The sequence below is a fragment of the Malaclemys terrapin genome, chromosome 2, assembly GCF_027887155.1.
Source record: "Malaclemys terrapin pileata isolate rMalTer1 chromosome 2, rMalTer1.hap1, whole genome shotgun sequence".
NCBI lineage: Eukaryota > Metazoa > Chordata > Testudines > Emydidae > Malaclemys > Malaclemys terrapin.
In genome coordinates this window covers 10,299,965-10,317,280 of record NC_071506.1, presented here as the reverse complement: position 1 = coordinate 10,317,280, position 17,316 = coordinate 10,299,965, and the positions used below count along the sequence as shown (strand labels likewise).

The 17,316-nt window shown below is 51.2% G+C and overlaps 1 protein-coding gene across 3 annotated transcripts in view; it reads right to left on the bottom strand.

Moving 5' to 3' along the window:
- TRAPPC9 (trafficking protein particle complex subunit 9) overlaps window positions 1-17,058 on the bottom strand; it is an 831,895-nt gene extending 814,837 nt beyond the window's left edge. For 2 of the 3 annotated variants that reach the window (XM_054018403.1, XM_054018405.1), the window contains exons 1-2: window positions 16,843-16,956; window positions 3,593-4,193 (exon numbers count right to left, since the gene is read on the bottom strand). In XM_054018403.1, the coding sequence (XP_053874378.1) occupies window positions 3,593-4,176 (584 nt within the window). In that variant the 5' untranslated portion in view covers window positions 4,177-4,193; window positions 16,843-16,956. The other variant, XM_054018404.1, reaches the window with a different exon arrangement.
- Between the last annotated feature and the right edge of the window lie 258 nt (window positions 17,059-17,316).

The following is a 17,316-nucleotide window of genomic DNA, read 5'->3' as shown; positions in this document are numbered from 1 at the left end:
CTGGAAGTACTGAAGAGCGTCTTATGGTTTGTTCCACCTTCCTAATAAAGTTAGTCTTTTCTTTCATCATTTAAACTCATCTCCACCATAATGTGTGCATACCCTCAAGCAAAGAAAAAAATCTTTCCCTATAAGTTTTTAAAAAATGATAAAGTTGCAATGTATGGCTTTAAACAATGATTTCCATTTGACCAGTGAATTATAGGCACTATACAACCGAACATGCTACATTATAGACACGTTTTATTGTCAGCTAAATAGTGAGAAGAAACTGGACTAGCATTTCACCTTTGAAGATCTATTTTCAAATACTCTGACTCAGAAGTGTAAATTAATGTTATGGTCTCACTCCAGTTCAAACATAGGTGATAGTCCTGAGTTTTTGTAAAGTAGCCTACAAGAGCTGCACTATAGCAGGGTAGGTTCAAAGTGCTTTGGAAGACCTCTGCAAAGAAGCCCACAAAGGGTATACTTATTACATCATTTCTGGATCAAGACAGGACTGTTAGTCTTTCACTTTCACAAATAGTGAAAGAATAAAAAGGCACCAAATGTCTTTATCTTACTTAAATATAAACAAGAATTTACGAGGCGGGGGGTGGAAGGTTCCAATCGGAAGGGGCATAAGAAAGTGACCTCAGTTTCCAACTATTCAATATATCTTCTTATTTTGCTAAAATATTACCCAAAATGCTAATCTGAACAGAAAATTTTAAACACCTTTCATAGGCAATTTAAATATAATCCAGATGTTTTACAACAGAATCAAAAATGCCAGCGCAAAATAACACTGAACAAACAAAATTGGAAATTATGGTTTATCAAGTCTTTCTGGTGTAATTTTTAAATTGAAGATTTATGATAGAGATTGGAATACTTACTTTCTTCTTAACGACAGGGTGATGCTAAGTGCAGAAACACTGTGGTTAAAAGATACCCAATGCTTGAACCAATTTAAAAGCTATTGAGGTACAGTAACTCCTCACTTAACATTGTAGTTATTTTCCTGAAAAATGCTACTTTAAGCAAAACAATGTCAAGCGTATCCAATTTCCCCATAAGAATTAATGTAAATGGGGGGGGGGGTAGATTCCAGGGAATTTTTTCGCCACACAAAAGACATTATATACATATACAATATAAGTTTTAAATAATTTTAAACAATTTAATACTGTACTCACCAATGATGATTGTGAAGCTTGGTTGAGGTAGGGGCGTAGTGGGGTTGGGACACGGCAGCTTGCCCCGCTCCACCCACCCAGCGCTCCTGCCAGGGAGTAGGGTTGGGGGGAGCTTGCCCCACTGCGCCCAGTGTTCTAGCTGGGGAGCGGGAATGTGGCGTGGGGTCTTGCCCCATTCCACCCGCCCGGCGCTCCTTCCTGGGAGCCGGGTTGGGGGCTTGCCTGCTTCCCGGCTAGAATGCCAGGCGGGTGGAGTGGGGTAAGCCCCCCACGCCCAGACCCAGACCCTGCCTGGAACACCAGGCAGAGCTAACCAAACAACCTTATAATGGAAAACTGTGCAACTTTAAATGAGTATGTTCTCGAATATATCAGAAACCTAATAATGAAACAATGTTAACCGGGACGACTTTAAGTGCGGAGTTAATATATTACATCAGGTTCAGCATGGCAGTAGGAGCACCTAAAATACTACTAAAACTGTAAGCCAATGTGTCCAAAGCATATACTATACCAGGGTTGGGGTGGAAGGCCCCATTGGCAACTTGGCAAGAACAACAACTATTTCACTTTTAAGCGTACGTAACAAATGAAAACTAAATGCAACAATGCATATCTGCTTGGATCTACACCTTTCTGTGACAAAAAAAATTTGCACTGATTGCTGTTTGTGTTCCCTACCATTTTAGAATTTCATGGGTCACATTTGGCCCTGGGACTGCACTATAATCACCTCTAGTAAATAACCATTTTGGCGTAACACCTTTAACTTTTGGAAACAAATATTCCATTACATTATACACAGCATAAAGGGGCTCAGCTAATATCACTTTATTCTAAAGCTATGTAACGACACAAATACTGTTGAAAGCTTTTAGACAATACTCCTAAAAAAGTTTCTTTATTTTATTCAAAAATAGAAATTCTGTTGCCCTAGACCAACAGTCTTCAGCAGAGTAATGCGCGGTCTATATGGGTTTGTCTACCTTACAGAATTTTACTACCTGTACACAGTATGAAGAATGGAGTTACATGACTATATTGACCATGACAAATCACATTCAGTATCAAACCCTTCTAGGACAAGCCAGAAAGCTGAGGGAGATGCAAAGTAACTAAGCAGCAGACACACACACCCCCTTGGTAGCAACCTGTAGCATGTACACCAGAGTAGATTTAGTGGTGGGCTACAAATTTAATCAGACCCCTAATAGCACAATGTTGATTTAACAGAGGGAACCCCTGAACAGCTAAAGTAACTTGTTAAGAGTTTCAGCACTCTCCCCTTCCCCAGCAGCTGGAAGTTAGCATCTCATTTGGGTTTTGCCCCTGAGCAGTGAAACACCCAAGATCTTTCACACCTGTCTCTGGCTAGCTGGTTTATTTCTCTAGCTCAGGGGTCAGCAATCTCTGGCACGCGGCTCGCCAAGGTAAGCACCCTGGCGGGCTGGGCCAGTTTATTTACCTGCTGATGCGGCAGGTTCAGCCGATCGTGGCCCCCATTGGCCGCGGTTCACCGTCCCAGGCCAATAGGGGCGGCGGGAAGCCGCGGCCAGCACATCCCTCACCCGCGCCGCTTCCCGCCGCCCCTATTGGCCTGGGACAGCGAACCGCACCCAGCGGTTGCCGGCCCCTGCTCTAGCTAATAGGTGTCTAGTAAAACTTCCAAACCCTATGTCTGGAAGGCATGAATAAAGATGGCTGGGAAATATTGCTGGGATGTTAGAAATGTACAGTATAGAGAAAGGTTTCTGAGTGGGGGTGGAAGAAGAAATAAAGGAATAGTAAGAAAATATGAGAATAGGAAACAGAACACAAAGTAAGAAAGGAAAAGAGATAAGAGGAGGGAAAGAGAGGAAACGAACACTGAAGACAATGCACAAAGATAGACCATGGTTCTATTATAGGAATGAAAAAGAAGGAGGGAAGACAGTAAGGACAGGAAGATCTAGGACAAAAGAAAGGGATGTTGTAAGTAGGGTTAGTCAGATACTACACAGCAAAATATGTACAATTAATTTTACTACATTAAATTTAATTAATTTGTAATATTCATCCAGTTCTATAGCTAGTCAAATTTCCATTCAGCAAAAATATAAGTAGAGGTAGAATCTGTCAAACCTATTAAATTATTTTAATAAGCTATTTGACAAGCCCTACAAATTAAATTTAAAAATATTAATAGAAAGTTAATAAAATTAGATATAAATAATATATTTATTAATTAATAAAATTAAATATAGTCTACGAGTAAATAAAGTAAGTTCCCTTACATTACAGAAGATATGGCCTTGAGGTAGAAGTGGTTTTGGTGCCACAGGCATTTCTTTACCAGGGCTAATAGGCTTAGTCCTTGAGCTAGCATCAGGTAAATTTTTCAAGCCCTGCTAGGTTGTAAATAAGCTACTTACCTACTATCAGTGTCCAGCCCTACAAAGTCCTTTTTTTCAAAAGGGACACATAGAAGTGGGATCTTGTCACCAGATTTATCAGTGGCCCTGTCAAGACGTTTGGATTCCAGTACAATGAAGAGAGATTCAATAAAATCTTCTATTCTCTTCTCCACAGTTTCACACTCATCGTAACTAGGATAAAATGCCACATCTGTGCGGGGCTGCTCTGCAACCTCTCCTTGAAGCCCAAAGACAAACAATCGGGAATCATAGAGTGTAGGACCATATATTTCCTTCTGAAGGTGAAATTTTTCAAAAGTTTGGGGCCAATCCTTTGCAGAGGAACAGTCTGTTATGATTATGAGCCCCACAACTTTCCGATGAGTCTGAAAATCTCCCCATTCATTGTTTTCTGGAGGGTAGTGATGTCTATAGCGGATATATAGCACACGCTGGGAGTCACGGACATTAATCTGACTCACGGTTGAAATTCGTTTGTAGATCCTAAAGAAGTTTTCTTCAGGGACAATCCCAACTGGCTGGACCACAACCAGGAGAGTTTGATGGTCCTCAGCACACTGCATGTAGTCAGGAACACTCATTTTGCATCAATTATAGTCTAATAAAAAGAAAAAATATTAATTATTTTCACAGCATCAGAGGAGTGTATGGCACTTTAAAAAAAAAAAAAAGATCCCTCCCCTACCGAGTCTGCACCTTGAGGGCTCAACCCTAAAACCCTCTGTCACACAAAGCAGAGCTAAAACCCCCATTCAGAAATAAAAATCCATAAATAAGATGTGGCTAAAGCATAACTTATTAACTTTGTTGCTATCCTTGTCCCTCTTATACCTCCCTTGCCTGGTTTGTTACCCCTTAATGGATTACTGGTATGTTTAATTAGAGCCTAATCTTGCAAACACTTATGCACATGCTTGACATTAAGAATATGGGTAGTTCCATTGACTACACAGAGATTACTCACATAAAACAAGGCATTTGCATTAATGATTGCAGGCTCTGGGCCTAAATTAGTAAGCATTATCTATGCAAGTTCTACCACTGGCAACAATTACATGCATTATTCAAAACTGTTTTCCATTCCATAAGCTACCATGCTAGTTGTTTGAAGGAGCAAAGACTGGCAAGAAGATAGGAGTAGAGATCAGCTATGGACAATATTAAACAAATTTTTAACTCAACTTCAAGAATGACAAAAATACGTGCAGAAATATTTCAAAAAGCAGACTTTCCTAAAATGCTGTCTCTGCTGCAAAAGAATGGCACTACCTAAACATGTTTTGCATTTCCCCCATTCCAGTTTTATATTTCTGAGGAAATAAACAAAAGAACTGTAGAGAAAGGGACAAAGGTAAAGGAAAAAAGGGTAAAGGATCTGTCATGTGTTACAAATGGCTCCTGGGGGTTAAAAAAGAATCATATCCAGTACCATCAACCTTCTTTCCAAAGAGGGAATCTTACTGTTTATTATACAACAAGATATAATCAGAGTTTATTAGACATTTCAACATAGGTAAAAGCAAGATAAATTAACCTAGGGCAATAAAAAAAAGTTGGTATCCTGACGGAGTACCTCCTTTACAAGTTTCATTCCAACATAATTTGAAATGGTAAAGATACTAAAACCTGCAAAATAGTTTAATAATGGAAACTCTAACCCTAATAATACTCGCTATCTGACATGATTTTATTTCTGTCTGTCCCTATTTTATGCCACACCCATTTTCTGTTATCTGAGCGCTGGCTGACTCCAATAGGAACTTTAATGCTGAACACTTCCAGATCCCAAATGTATGTTACAAACTCTCTCAAAGTGATTCCTGTGCTGTTTTACCACCACATCACTACAAATTAAACTACCACTATAGCAGGGACCATACTCTGCTTTACTTTCCTCTTTCTACTACCCTGTTTCCCCGAAAATAAGACAGTGTCTTATATTAATTTTTGCTCCCAAAGATGCGCTAGGTCTTATTTTCAGGGGATGTCTTATTTTTCAGAAATGAAAAATGCCTTATTATCGGTGGATGCCTTATTATCGGGGAGGTCTTATTATCGGGGGGATGCCTTATATTACAACGAGAGGCAAAACTGTAAGTAGGCCTTATTTTCGGAGGATGTCTTATTTTCGGGGAAACAGGGTAATTCTGCAGCAATCTTATGCTGTCTATTGCCAAAGATAAACTGAACACACAAAAGGGGTAATCTTAGTAACGTGCTGGTGCAGCCATTGCACTGTTTTTGAAAAATTAACATAAAAAACAAGACTTAAGAGCTCACAAAGAAAGCAAAGCAATGTAGAAATTAAGAGGCAAGATTGGTTTTCATCAACTTCTGAGTAGGAAGATAACCATTCAAGAATTCATAAAGTTTAAATAAGACCTTCCCTTTTGAAGTTAGGAGGGCTAAAATGCTCCATAAATTTATATACAAAGCAAATCCTACATAACATTGTTAATATTAAATTTATGTAACAGTATCCTTAAGACATGTTGAAACATTGCAATAAATATAAAATCAGTATTTCTCTTTAATTAATATTCATATTACTTGCCCTCACCAGGATTAGAGCCCCATTGGGCTAAGTACTACTGAAACACATACAAAGACACAGGCCTGGCCTAAAAAGCTTACAAGTGCCAAAGTCAAGCAAAAAGAGAAGCAGTGATCATGTATGTATAGAACAATTAAAAAGATGTGCACTACTGTAACAGTGTGGAGGAGAACCCATGTACATCACAAAGACTATTCTAGAACTCAAACATTACGTTTTAGCTTTGATATTTTATTCAACTACTGAAAGCCCATGCTGTCACACAAGGGTAGCAGTTAGGCCAAGTAATCCACCATATGTGCAGTCCCCCTCAGACAACCAATGAGGCTATTGCATGCAAGTTTGCTGTAGAGCAGTGTTTCCCAAACTTGGGACGCCGCTTGTGTAGGGAAAGCCCCTGTCGGGCTGGGCCGGTTTGTTTACCTGCCGTGTCCACAGGTCCGGCCGATTGCGGCTCCCTGTTCCAGGCCAATGGGAGCTGCTGGAAGCGGCGTGGGCCGAGGAATGTGCTGGCCGCCGCTTCCAGCAGCTCCCAATGGGAGCCACGATCGGCCGGAGCTGCAGATCCGGCAGGTAAACAAACCGGCCCAGCCCGACAGGGGCTTTCCTTACACAAGTGGCATCCCAAATTTGGGAAACACTGCTGTAGAGTAAGGTGATGAGTGACTGAGTTAGCTGAAGAAACAGATTGACAGAGCCAGAAGGGTACCCAGAAGTCACTTACTACAGGACAGGCCCAACAAAGAAAATAACAGAACGCCACTAGCCATCACCTACAGCCCCCAACTAAAACCTCTCCAGCGCATCATCAAGAATCTACAACCTATCCTGAAGGATGAGCCCTCACTCTCCCAGATCTTGGGAGACAGGCCAGTTCTTGCTTACAGACAGCCTCACAACCTGAAGCAAATACTCACCAGCAACTACACACCACACAACAAAAACACTAACCCAGGAACCAATCCCTGTAACCAACCCTGTTGCCAACTCTGTCTGCATATCTAATCACATCAGCCACACCATCAGGGGCTCATTCACCTGCACATCTACCAATGTGATATATGCCATCATGTACCACAATGACCCTCTGCCATGTACGTTGGCCAAATGGGACAGTCTCTACACAAAAGAATAAATGGACACAAATCAGACGTCAAGAACTATAACATTAAAAAACCAGTAGAAGAACACTTCAATCTCCCTGGATACTCAATAACAGACTTAAAAGTGGGAATTCTTCAACAACAAAAACCTTCAAAAACAGACTCCAACAAGAACCTGCAGAACTGGAATTAATTTGCAAATTGGACACCATCAAATTAGGCCTGAATAAAGACTGGGAGTGAATGGGTGACTACAAAAATTAATTTCTCCCTGCTGATACTCACACCTTCTTGTCAACTGTTTGAAATGGGCCACCTTGATTACACTGGCCTCATTAGCACTACAAAAGTGATTTTTCCTCCCTTGGTATTCACCTCTTCTTGTCAACTGTTGAAAATAGCCCACTTCCACCTTAATTGAATTGGCTCGTTAGTACTGACCCCCACTTGGTAAGGCAACTCCCATCTTTTCATGTGCTGTGTATTTATACCTGCCTACTGTATTTTCCACTCCACGAATCTGATGAAGTGGGTTTTAGCCCACAAAAGCTTATGCCCAAATAAATTTGTTAGTCTCTAAGGTGCCTCAAGGACTCCTCATTGTTTTTTAGTTAGCTCTGATATCACAATTGTCTATGACACTTGGCTTGGAATATATGCATGCCTCAATGCAGCTGTACGGTGCACAAGTTCTCAAAATGACTGAACTTAAAAATTGGACAGTAACAGACCACGAACCCCAATGATGATTGAACCTGGTGATATTCTAAACAAAATGAGCTCTTAACCATATTTGTAGCCATTTCCATCGCTTCACATTGATTCAGAGACACTGTAGGCTTCAGAGTGAGTTGCAATCCTGAAACTTATATAGATTGCAAAGTTTCCAGTCAACACATCTTACAAACAATAACATTGTTTAGAGAGCTGTGCCTTTAGAGACTACAGTTATGTTATCGTAAAAATTCATTTGGGTGGAAAAAGTGGAAAATTACTGCCCTCTAACTTTAATCTAGTTACTTCTGCAACACTCTGGGTTTGTTTCTCAGGGGGGAAGGGGAATTAACTTGGTCACCACTAAACTCAATTCTTGATCCTGAAAGGTGCTCAGCATCTCTTGACAAACTAAGCACCCACAAAAGGAGATGACGATCTAAAGCACCTCAAGTTCATGCCCTAAAAACTTGGAGAGGGGGCAAGTGGAGGGGAGTCTCGTGCTCACAAATGATGTAGGAGTTTGAAGTAGAGCCCACAGCAATTATTTTCAATTATTATATATATGATCTAGAGGAGGGGTTGGCAGCCTTTCACAAATGGTGTGCTGGGTCTTCATTTATTCACTAATTTAAGGTTTCGCCTGCCAGTAATATATTTTAACGTTTTTAGAAGGTCTCTTTCTATAAGTCTATAATATATAACTAAACTATTGTTTTATGTAAAGTAAATAAGGTTTTTAAAATGTTTAAGAAGTTTCATTTAAAATTAAAAGGCAGAGCCCCCTGGACCGGTGGCCAGGACCCGGGCAGTGTGAGTGCGACTGAAAATCAGCTCACGTGCCATAGGTTGCCTCCCCTGATCTAGAGGCCTATAAACTCATGAATGGTGTTGAAAAAGTGAACAGAGAAGTGTCATTTACCTTTTCCTATAATACAAAAACCAGAGGCCACCCTATTAAATTAATAGGTAGCAGATTTAATTTAAACGAGAGGAAGAACTTTTTCATACTATGCACAATTAACCTGTGGAACTCATTGCCATGGGACATTGTGATGTCAAAAGTTTAACTGGGTTCACAAAGGAATTAGGTAAGTTCATGGAGGATAGGTCTATCAATGGCTATTAGCCAAGGTAGTCAGGAATACAACCAGATGCTCAGAGCAACCCTAAACCTCTAACTGCCAAAAGCCAGGAGGGAAAGATAGGGATGGACCTCTCCAAATTTGCCTTGTTCTGTACACTCTCCATGAAATTCCGGTACTGTTGACTGTTAGAGACAAGATACTGGGCTAGATGGACCATTTGTCTGACCTAGTATGGCAATTCTTATTCCAAATCCAGGTAGGACCTGAGGTTGCAACCACAATACACACTGGAGGAAAAAAAGATATTTGTATTACTACTTTATACAACGCCCAAATGTGTGCTAGGTAGTTTGAAAAACTACTTTCTGATGTTAAGTTTATGTACTCAAGCAAATTATTCTGTTCTGAGAAAGTTATACTGGCTCCCTGTTAAATATGCATTAAAATCATTATGTGAGGTCAGCTTATATTAACTGCCACCGGACAGCACTAATAACGTTCCTTATAACAGTATATCCACATACAGAGCAGAGTTTTAAGGGCTTATCTGCACTTAAAACACTATACCTGTGCCACTGTAGCACTTCAGTGAAGACACTACCTACGCTGACAGGAGGGCTTCTACCATCCGTGTAGATAATCCACCTTCCCGAGAGGCAGCAATTAGGTTGACGAGAAAATTTTCCCATGGATCTAGCACCATCTACACTGGTGGTTAGGTTGGTTTAACCTCATCCTTCAGGGGTGTGGGTTTTTCATACCCCTGAGCGACAGTTATACCAAACTAATTTCCTAGTGTAGACCACACCAAAGACCCTGGTATAGTATTCCTTGTTTGACAACTAAGCCTGGTCTATGCTAGGAATTTACACTGGTATAGCTACATTTGTGAGGGAGTGTGAAAAATACACACCCAAGAGATGTAGCTATATAGACCTAACGCCCGGTGCAGACAGCCATTGGTCTCCTGTCAGAGTAGATAGTGTCTACACTGACGCCCTACAGCTTACCTTAGATTTGCCCTTCCTTCTCTGTGGTGCACCTTGTAGAACCATTTACCACTGTGCAAAGTGGGTGTAAAACATTTCCAAATCAGAATGACAGCATTTTACACCTACTTTGCACAGTGATAAATGGTCCCACAAGGTGCAGAACAGCAGTGATTTAGACGCAAGAGCCATTTGACCTTTATGATAGTTTATACATTTTATTACGTGGGCAAGACAGCTTATTACTTTTTTCTTTTTACTTAAACATTTCAACTTCTCTCTCGCCTGACTGTCTAACATTGACAGTGTTGTCCTTGTTGAGTTATAAGTGAAGGCAGTTCAAATCATGCAGAAGTTGTCATCCACCTGAGAGTTTTTAGAAGAAGGGCCAGGGCAAGCTAATAACAGATAATATGCAGCTCAAGAGTGGAAATGGTGTAGGAAAGGAAGGTTTGTTTGTTTATTCTACAAACCAGTACTCAAACTAAGTTTAAAGCAACTGTCAGACTGAGCAGGGGGGGTTTCCTTGAGTTATTCAGTCTGGGAAACATTTACATCTGTAGTTTATTTTTCACCCTTTATGCTCTTTACTTCCTACATTTGCCCCCAGCTTGGGCAACAAAATAGACCGGCTAATTTCACTTTTTCCACAGTGGCTCAGATTCAGGAGGGACTACAGCTGTCAGACAAACCCCAGGGGACCAGAACCACTGCTGTCCAGGGGGCAGGGAAACTATGGTGAGGGTAGTAGGGGGACAATGAAAACCCCACAGGAAGTAACTGAGGGCAGGACAAGGAGGGGCAATGGGAAGAGGGGTACAGTGCATGAAAGGGGAGGGCACCAGGGAAAGGGCAGGCTGCTTAAGTTGGGAGAAGGGGCACCCAAGAAAAGACAGGGGTTCTGGTTAGGAGGGACTCCAAGGAACGGGGCACTAAGGGTGGGGGAGCACCAGGGAAAAGGTAGGGAGCACAGCTGGTGGGAAGAGGGGGACAGGGCACCGAGGAAGTGAGAGCATCAGGAAAAGGGCATGAGGGAGCAGTGGACAGCATACCAAGGAACGGGGGTAGCAGGAAAAGGGCAAATGATGCAGTTGGGGGGGACCCAGGGGACTGGGCACCAAGGAGGCACAAGGAAAAAGGCAGGGGCCCCAGTTGGCAGGGAGCAGGGTGCCAAGGAAGGGGGCCAGCAGGAAAAAGGCAGGGACCCCGGTGGGGGGGGCACACCAGGAAAAGGCAGGGGACCCCAGGGGACAGGGCGCAGATGAAGAGGGCAGCAGGAAAAGGGCAAGGGCCTGGTTAGAGGGGGGATCCTGGGGGACAGGGTGCTGAGGAAGGGGGCAGCAGGAAAAGGGCAAGGGCTGGAGGGACCCCAGGAGACAGGGCACTGAGGAAGGGGGCAGCAGGAAAAGAGCAAGGGCCAGGGGGGTACCCCAGGGGACAGGACACTGAGGAAGGGGGCAGCAGGAAAAGGGCAAGGGCCAGGGGCGTACCCCAGGGGACAGGGCACTGAGGAAGGGGGCAGCAGGAAAAGGGCAAGGGCCTGGTTAGAGGGGGGATCCTGGGGGACAGGGTGCTGAGGAAGGGGGCAGCAGGAAAAGGGCAAGGGCTGGAGGGACCCCAGGAGACAGGGCACTGAGGAAGGGGGCAGCAGGAAAAGAGCAAGGGCCAGGGGGGTACCCCAGGGGACAGGACACTGAGGAAGGGGGCAGCAGGAAAAGGGCAAGGGCCAGAGGGCACCCCAGGAACAGGGCACTGAGGAAGGGGGCAGCAGGAAAAGGGCAAGGGCCAGAGGGACCACGGGGGACAGGGCACTGAGGAAGGGGGCAGCAGGAAAAGGGCAAGGGCCCGGTTAAAGGGGGGATCCCAGAGGACAGGGCGCTGAGGAAGGGGGCAGCAGGAAAAGGGCAAGGGCCGGGGGCACCCCGGGGGACAGGGCACTGAGGAAGGGGACAGCAGGAAAAGGGCAAGGGCCAGGGGGCACCCCGAGGGACAGGGCACTGAGGAAGGGGGCAGCAGGAAAAGGGCAAGGGCCCGGTTAGAGCAGGCACCCCGGGGGACAGGGCACTGAGGAAGGGGGCAGCAGGAAAAGGGCAATGGCCCGGTTAGAGGGGGGATCCCAGGGGACAGGGCACTGAGGAAGGGGGCAGCAGGAAAAGGGCAAGGGCCAGAGGGCACCCCAGGAACAGGGCACTGAGGAAGGGGGCAGCAGGAAAAGGGCAAGGGCCCGGTTAGAGGGGGGATCCCAGGGGACAGGGCGCTGAGGAAGGGGGCAGCAGGAAAAGGGCAAGGGCCCGGTTAAAGGGGGGATCCCAGAGGACAGGGCGCTGAGGAAGGGGGCAGCAGGAAAAGGGCAAGGGCCGGGGGCACCCCGGGGGACAGGGCACTGAGGAAGGGGGCAGCAGGAAAAGGGCAAGGGCCCGGTTAGAGCAGGCACCCCGGGGGACAGGGCACTGAGGAAGGGGGCAGCAGGAAAAGGGCAAGGGCCCGGTTAGAGCAGGCACCCCGGGGGACAGGGGACTGAGGAAGGGGGCAGCAGGAAAAGGGCAATGGCCCGGTTAGAGGGGGGATCCCAGGGGACAGGGCACTGAGGAAGGGGGCAGCAGGAAAAGGGCAAGGGCCCGGTTAGAGCGGGCACCCCGGGGGACAGGGCACTGAGGAAGGGGGCAGCAGGAAAAGGGCAAGGGCCCGGTTAGAGGGGGGATCCCAGGGGACAGGGCACTGAGGAAGGGGGCAGCAGGAAAAGGGCAAGGGCCAGAGGGCACCCCAGGAACAGGGCACTGAGGAAGGGGGCAGCAGGAAAAGGGCAAGGGCCAGAGGGACCACGGGGGACAGGGCACTGAGGAAGGGGGCAACAGGAAAAGGGCAAGTGCCCGGTTAGAGGGGGGATCCCAGGGGACAGGGCGCTGAGGAAGGAGGCAGCAGGAAAAGGGCAAGGGCCCAGTTAGAGGGGGGATCCCAGGGGACAGGGCGCTGAGGAAGAGGGCAGCAGGAAAAGGGCAAGGGCCCGGTTAGAGCGGGCACCCCAGGGGACAGGGCACTGAGGAAGGGGGCAGCAGGAAAAGGGCAAGGGCCCAGTTAGAGCGGGCACCCCGGGGGACAGGGCACTGAGGAAGGGGGCAGCAGGAAAAGGGCAATGGCCCGGTTAGAGGGGGGATCCCAGGGGACAGGGCACTGAGGAAGGGGGCAGCAGGAAAAGGGCAAGGGCCAGAGGGCACCCCAGGAACAGGGCAGTGAGGAAGGGGGCAGCAGGAAAAGGGCAAGGGCCAGAGGGACCACGGGGGACAGGGCACTGAGGAAGGGGGCAACAGGAAAAGGGCAAGGGCCCAGTTAGAGGGGGGATCCCAGGGGACAGGGCGCTGAGGAAGGGGGCAGCAGGAAAAGGGCAAGGGCCCGGTTAGAGCGGGCACCCCAGGGGACAGGGCGCTGAGGAAGGGGGCAGCAGGAAAAGGGCAAGGGCCCGGTTAGAGCGGGCACCCCGGGGGACAGGGCACTGAGGAAGGGGGCAGCAGGAAAAGGGCAATGGCCCGGTTAGAGGGGGGATCCCAGGGGACAGGGCACTGAGGAAGGGGGCAGCAGGAAAAGGGCAAGGGCCAGAGGGCACCCCAGGAACAGGGCACTGAGGAAGGGGGCAGCAGGAAAAGGGCAAGGGCCAGAGGGACAGGGCACTGAGGAAGGGGGCAGCAGGAAAAGGGCAAGGGCCCGGTTAGAGGGGGGATCCCAGGGGACAGGGCGCTGAGGAAGGAGGCAGCAGGAAAAGGGCAAGGGCCCGGTTAGAGGGGGGATCCCAGGGGACAGGGCACTGAGGAAGGGGGCAGCAGGAAAAGGGCAAGGGCCGGGGGATCCCCAGGGGACAGGGCACTGAGGAAGGGGGCAGCAGGAAGAGGGCAAGGGCCCGGTTAGAGCGGGCACCCCAGGGGACAGGGCACTGAGGAAGGGGGCAGCAGGAAAAGGGCAAGGGCCGGGGGATCCCCAGGGGACAGGGCACTGAGGAAGGGGGCAGCAGGAAGAGGGCAAGGGCCGAGGGGGACCCCGGGGGACAGGGGCTGAGGAAGGGGGCAGCAGGAAAAGGGCAAGGGCCCGGTTAGAGGGGGATCCCCGGGGACAGGGCACTGAGGAAGGGGGCAGCAGGAAAAGGGCAAGGGCCAGGGGATCCCCAGGGGACAGGGCACTGAGGAAGGGGGCAGCAGGAAGAGGGCAAGGGCCGAGGGGGACCCCGGGGGACAGGGGCTGAGGAAGGGAGCAGCAGGAAAAGGGCAAGGGCCGGGGGATCCCCAGGGGACAGGGGCTGAGGAAGGGAGCAGCAGGAAAAGGGCAAGGGCCCGGTTAGAGGGGGGATCCCAGGGGACAGGGCGCTGAGGAAGGGGGCAGCAGGAAAAGGGCAAGGGCCCGGTTAGAGCGGGCACCCCAGGGGACAGGGCACTGAGGAAGGGGGCAGCAGGAAAAGGGCAAGGGCCGGGGGATCCCCAGGGGACAGGGCACTGAGGAAGGGGGCAGCAGGAAGAGGGCAAGGGCCCAGTTAGAGCGGGCACCCCAGGGGACAGGGCACTGAGGAAGGGGGCAGCAGGAAAAGGGCAAGGGCCGGGGGATCCCCAGGGGACAGGGCACTGAGGAAGGGGGCAGCAGGAAGAGGGCAAGGGCCGAGGGGGACCCCGGGGGACAGGGGCTGAGGAAGGGGGCAGCAGGAAAAGGGCAAGGGCCCGGTTAGAGGGGGATCCCCGGGGACAGGGCACTGAGGAAGGGAGCAGCAGGAAAAGGGCAAGGGCCGGGGGATCCCCAGGGGACAGGGGCTGAGGAAGGGAGCAGCAGGAAAAGGGCAAGGGCCCGGTTAGAGCGGGCACCCCAGGGGACAGGGCACTGAGGAAGGGGGCAGCAGGAAGAGGGCAAGGGCCAGGGGGATCCCCGGGGGACAGGGCACTGAGGAAGGGGGCAGCAGGAAAAGGGCAAGGGCCGAGGTGGACCCCGGGGGACAGGGCACTGAGGAAGGGGGCAGCAGGAAAAGGGCAAGGGCCGAGGGGGATCCCCGGGGGACAGGGCACTGAGGAAGGAGGCAGCAGGAAAAGGGCAAGGGCCGAGGGGGATCCCCGGGGACAGGGCGCTGAGGAAGGGGGCAGCAGGAAAAGGGCAAGGGCCGAGGTGGACCCCGGGGGACAGGGCACTGAGGAAGGGGGCAGCAGGAAAAGGGCAAGGGCCGAGGGGGACCCCGGGGACAGGGCGCTGAGGAAGGGGGCAGCAGGAAGAGGGCGAGGGCCGGGGGATCCCCGGGGACAGGGCGCTGAGGAAGGGGGCAGCAGGAAAAGGGCGAGGGCCGGGGGATCCCCAGGGGACAGGGGCTGAGGAAGGGAGCAGCAGGAAAAGGGCAAGGGCCGGGGGATCCCCAGGGGACAGGGGCTGAGGAAGGGAGCAGCAGGAAAAGGGCAAGGGCCGGGGGATCCCCAGGGGACAGGGGCTGAGGAAGGGAGCAGCAGGAAAAGGGCAAGGGCCCGGTTAGAGCGGGCACCCCAGGGGACAGGGCACTGAGGAAGGGGGCAGCAGGAAGAGGGCAAGGGCCAGGGGGATCCCCGGGGGACAGGGCACTGAGGAAGGGGGCAGCAGGAAAAGGGCAAGGGCCGAGGTGGACCCCGGGGGACAGGGCACTGAGGAAGGGGGCAGCAGGAAAAGGGCAAGGGCCGAGGGGGATCCCCGGGGGACAGGGCACTGAGGAAGGAGGCAGCAGGAAAAGGGCAAGGGCCGAGGGGGATCCCCGGGGACAGGGCGCTGAGGAAGGGGGCAGCAGGAAAAGGGCAAGGGCCGAGGTGGACCCCGGGGGACAGGGCACTGAGGAAGGGGGCAGCAGGAAAAGGGCAAGGGCCGAGGGGGACCCCGGGGACAGGGCGCTGAGGAAGGGGGCAGCAGGAAGAGGGCGAGGGCCGGGGGATCCCCGGGGACAGGGCGCTGAGGAAGGGGGCAGCAGGAAAAGGGCGAGGGCCGGGGGATCCCCAGGGGACAGGGGCTGAGGAAGGGAGCAGCAGGAAAAGGGCAAGGGCCCGGTTAGAGAGGGGATCCCAGGGGACAGGGCGCTGAGGAAGGGGGCAGCAGGAAAAGGGCGAGGGCCGGGGGATCCCCAGGGGACAGGGGCTGAGGAAGGGGGCAGCAGGAAAAGGGCGAGGGCCGAGGGGGACCCCGGGGGACAGGGCACTGAGGAAGGGGGCAGCAGGAAGAGGGCAAGGGCCGAGGGGGACCCCAGGGGACAGGGCGCTGAGGAAGGGGGCAGCAGGAAGAGGGCGAGGGCCGAGGGGGACCCCAGGGGACAGGGGCTGAGGAAGGGGGCAGCAGGAAAAGGGCAAGGGCCGAGGGGGACCCCAGGGGACAGGGCGCTGAGGAAGGGGGCAGCAGGAAGAGGGCGAGGGCCGAGGGGGACCCCAGGGGACAGGGGCTGAGGAAGGGGGCAGCAGGAAAAGGGCAAGGGCCGAGGGGGACCCCAGGGGACAGGGCGCTGAGGAAGGGGGCAGCAGGAAGAGGGCGAGGGCCGAGGGGGACCCCAGGGGACAGGGCGCTGAGGAAGGGGGCAGCAGGAAAAGGGCAAGGGCCGAGGGGGATCCCAGGGGACAGGGCGCTGAGGAAGGGGGCAGCAGGAAAAGGGCGAGGGCCGGGGGGGATCCCAGGGGACAGGGCACTGAGGAAGGGGGCAGCAGGAAGAGGGTAGAGGTCCCGGTTGTGGGGGACAGGACCAGATATGAACGGAGGGCAGCTGCCGCTTGGCGCCCCCAGCAGAAGACCTCCCAGGCGCACACGCCCCTCTAACAGTCCCGTCCACACTCACAGCGCAGCCTCCGCCGCAGGACCCGGCGTCAATTCAAATCCCCCCGCCCGGGACGGGAAGGGAGAGGGCGGCTGCTTCCTGGGAGGGGGGGCGGGTTGGGTAACGCGACGCGGGTCGGGGACACTCACAGCCCCACCAGGAACCGACTCCGCCTCCTCCTCTAGCCCGGCTCACAGAAACGGGGGAGGAGCGGAACTGACGCCAACGGCAGCCCAGAGCCTCGACCTGCCTAGGAGAGCGGCAACACGGCGCATGCGCCTTCCGGCCCCGAGTCTTTCACTGGCTTCCCCGGGCCGTTGCTCCTGAGAACGAGGCTACTGGCAAGGCGCGGGGAGGGTGGGCGGTGTGAGAGCCGTGCAAGGGGCTGAGAGAGGGGGGCGGGGTCACTGCGGGGCTGAGAGAGGGGGGCGGGGTCACTGCGGGGCTGAGAGAGGGGGGCGGGGTCACTGCGGGGCTGAGAGAGGGGGGCGGGGT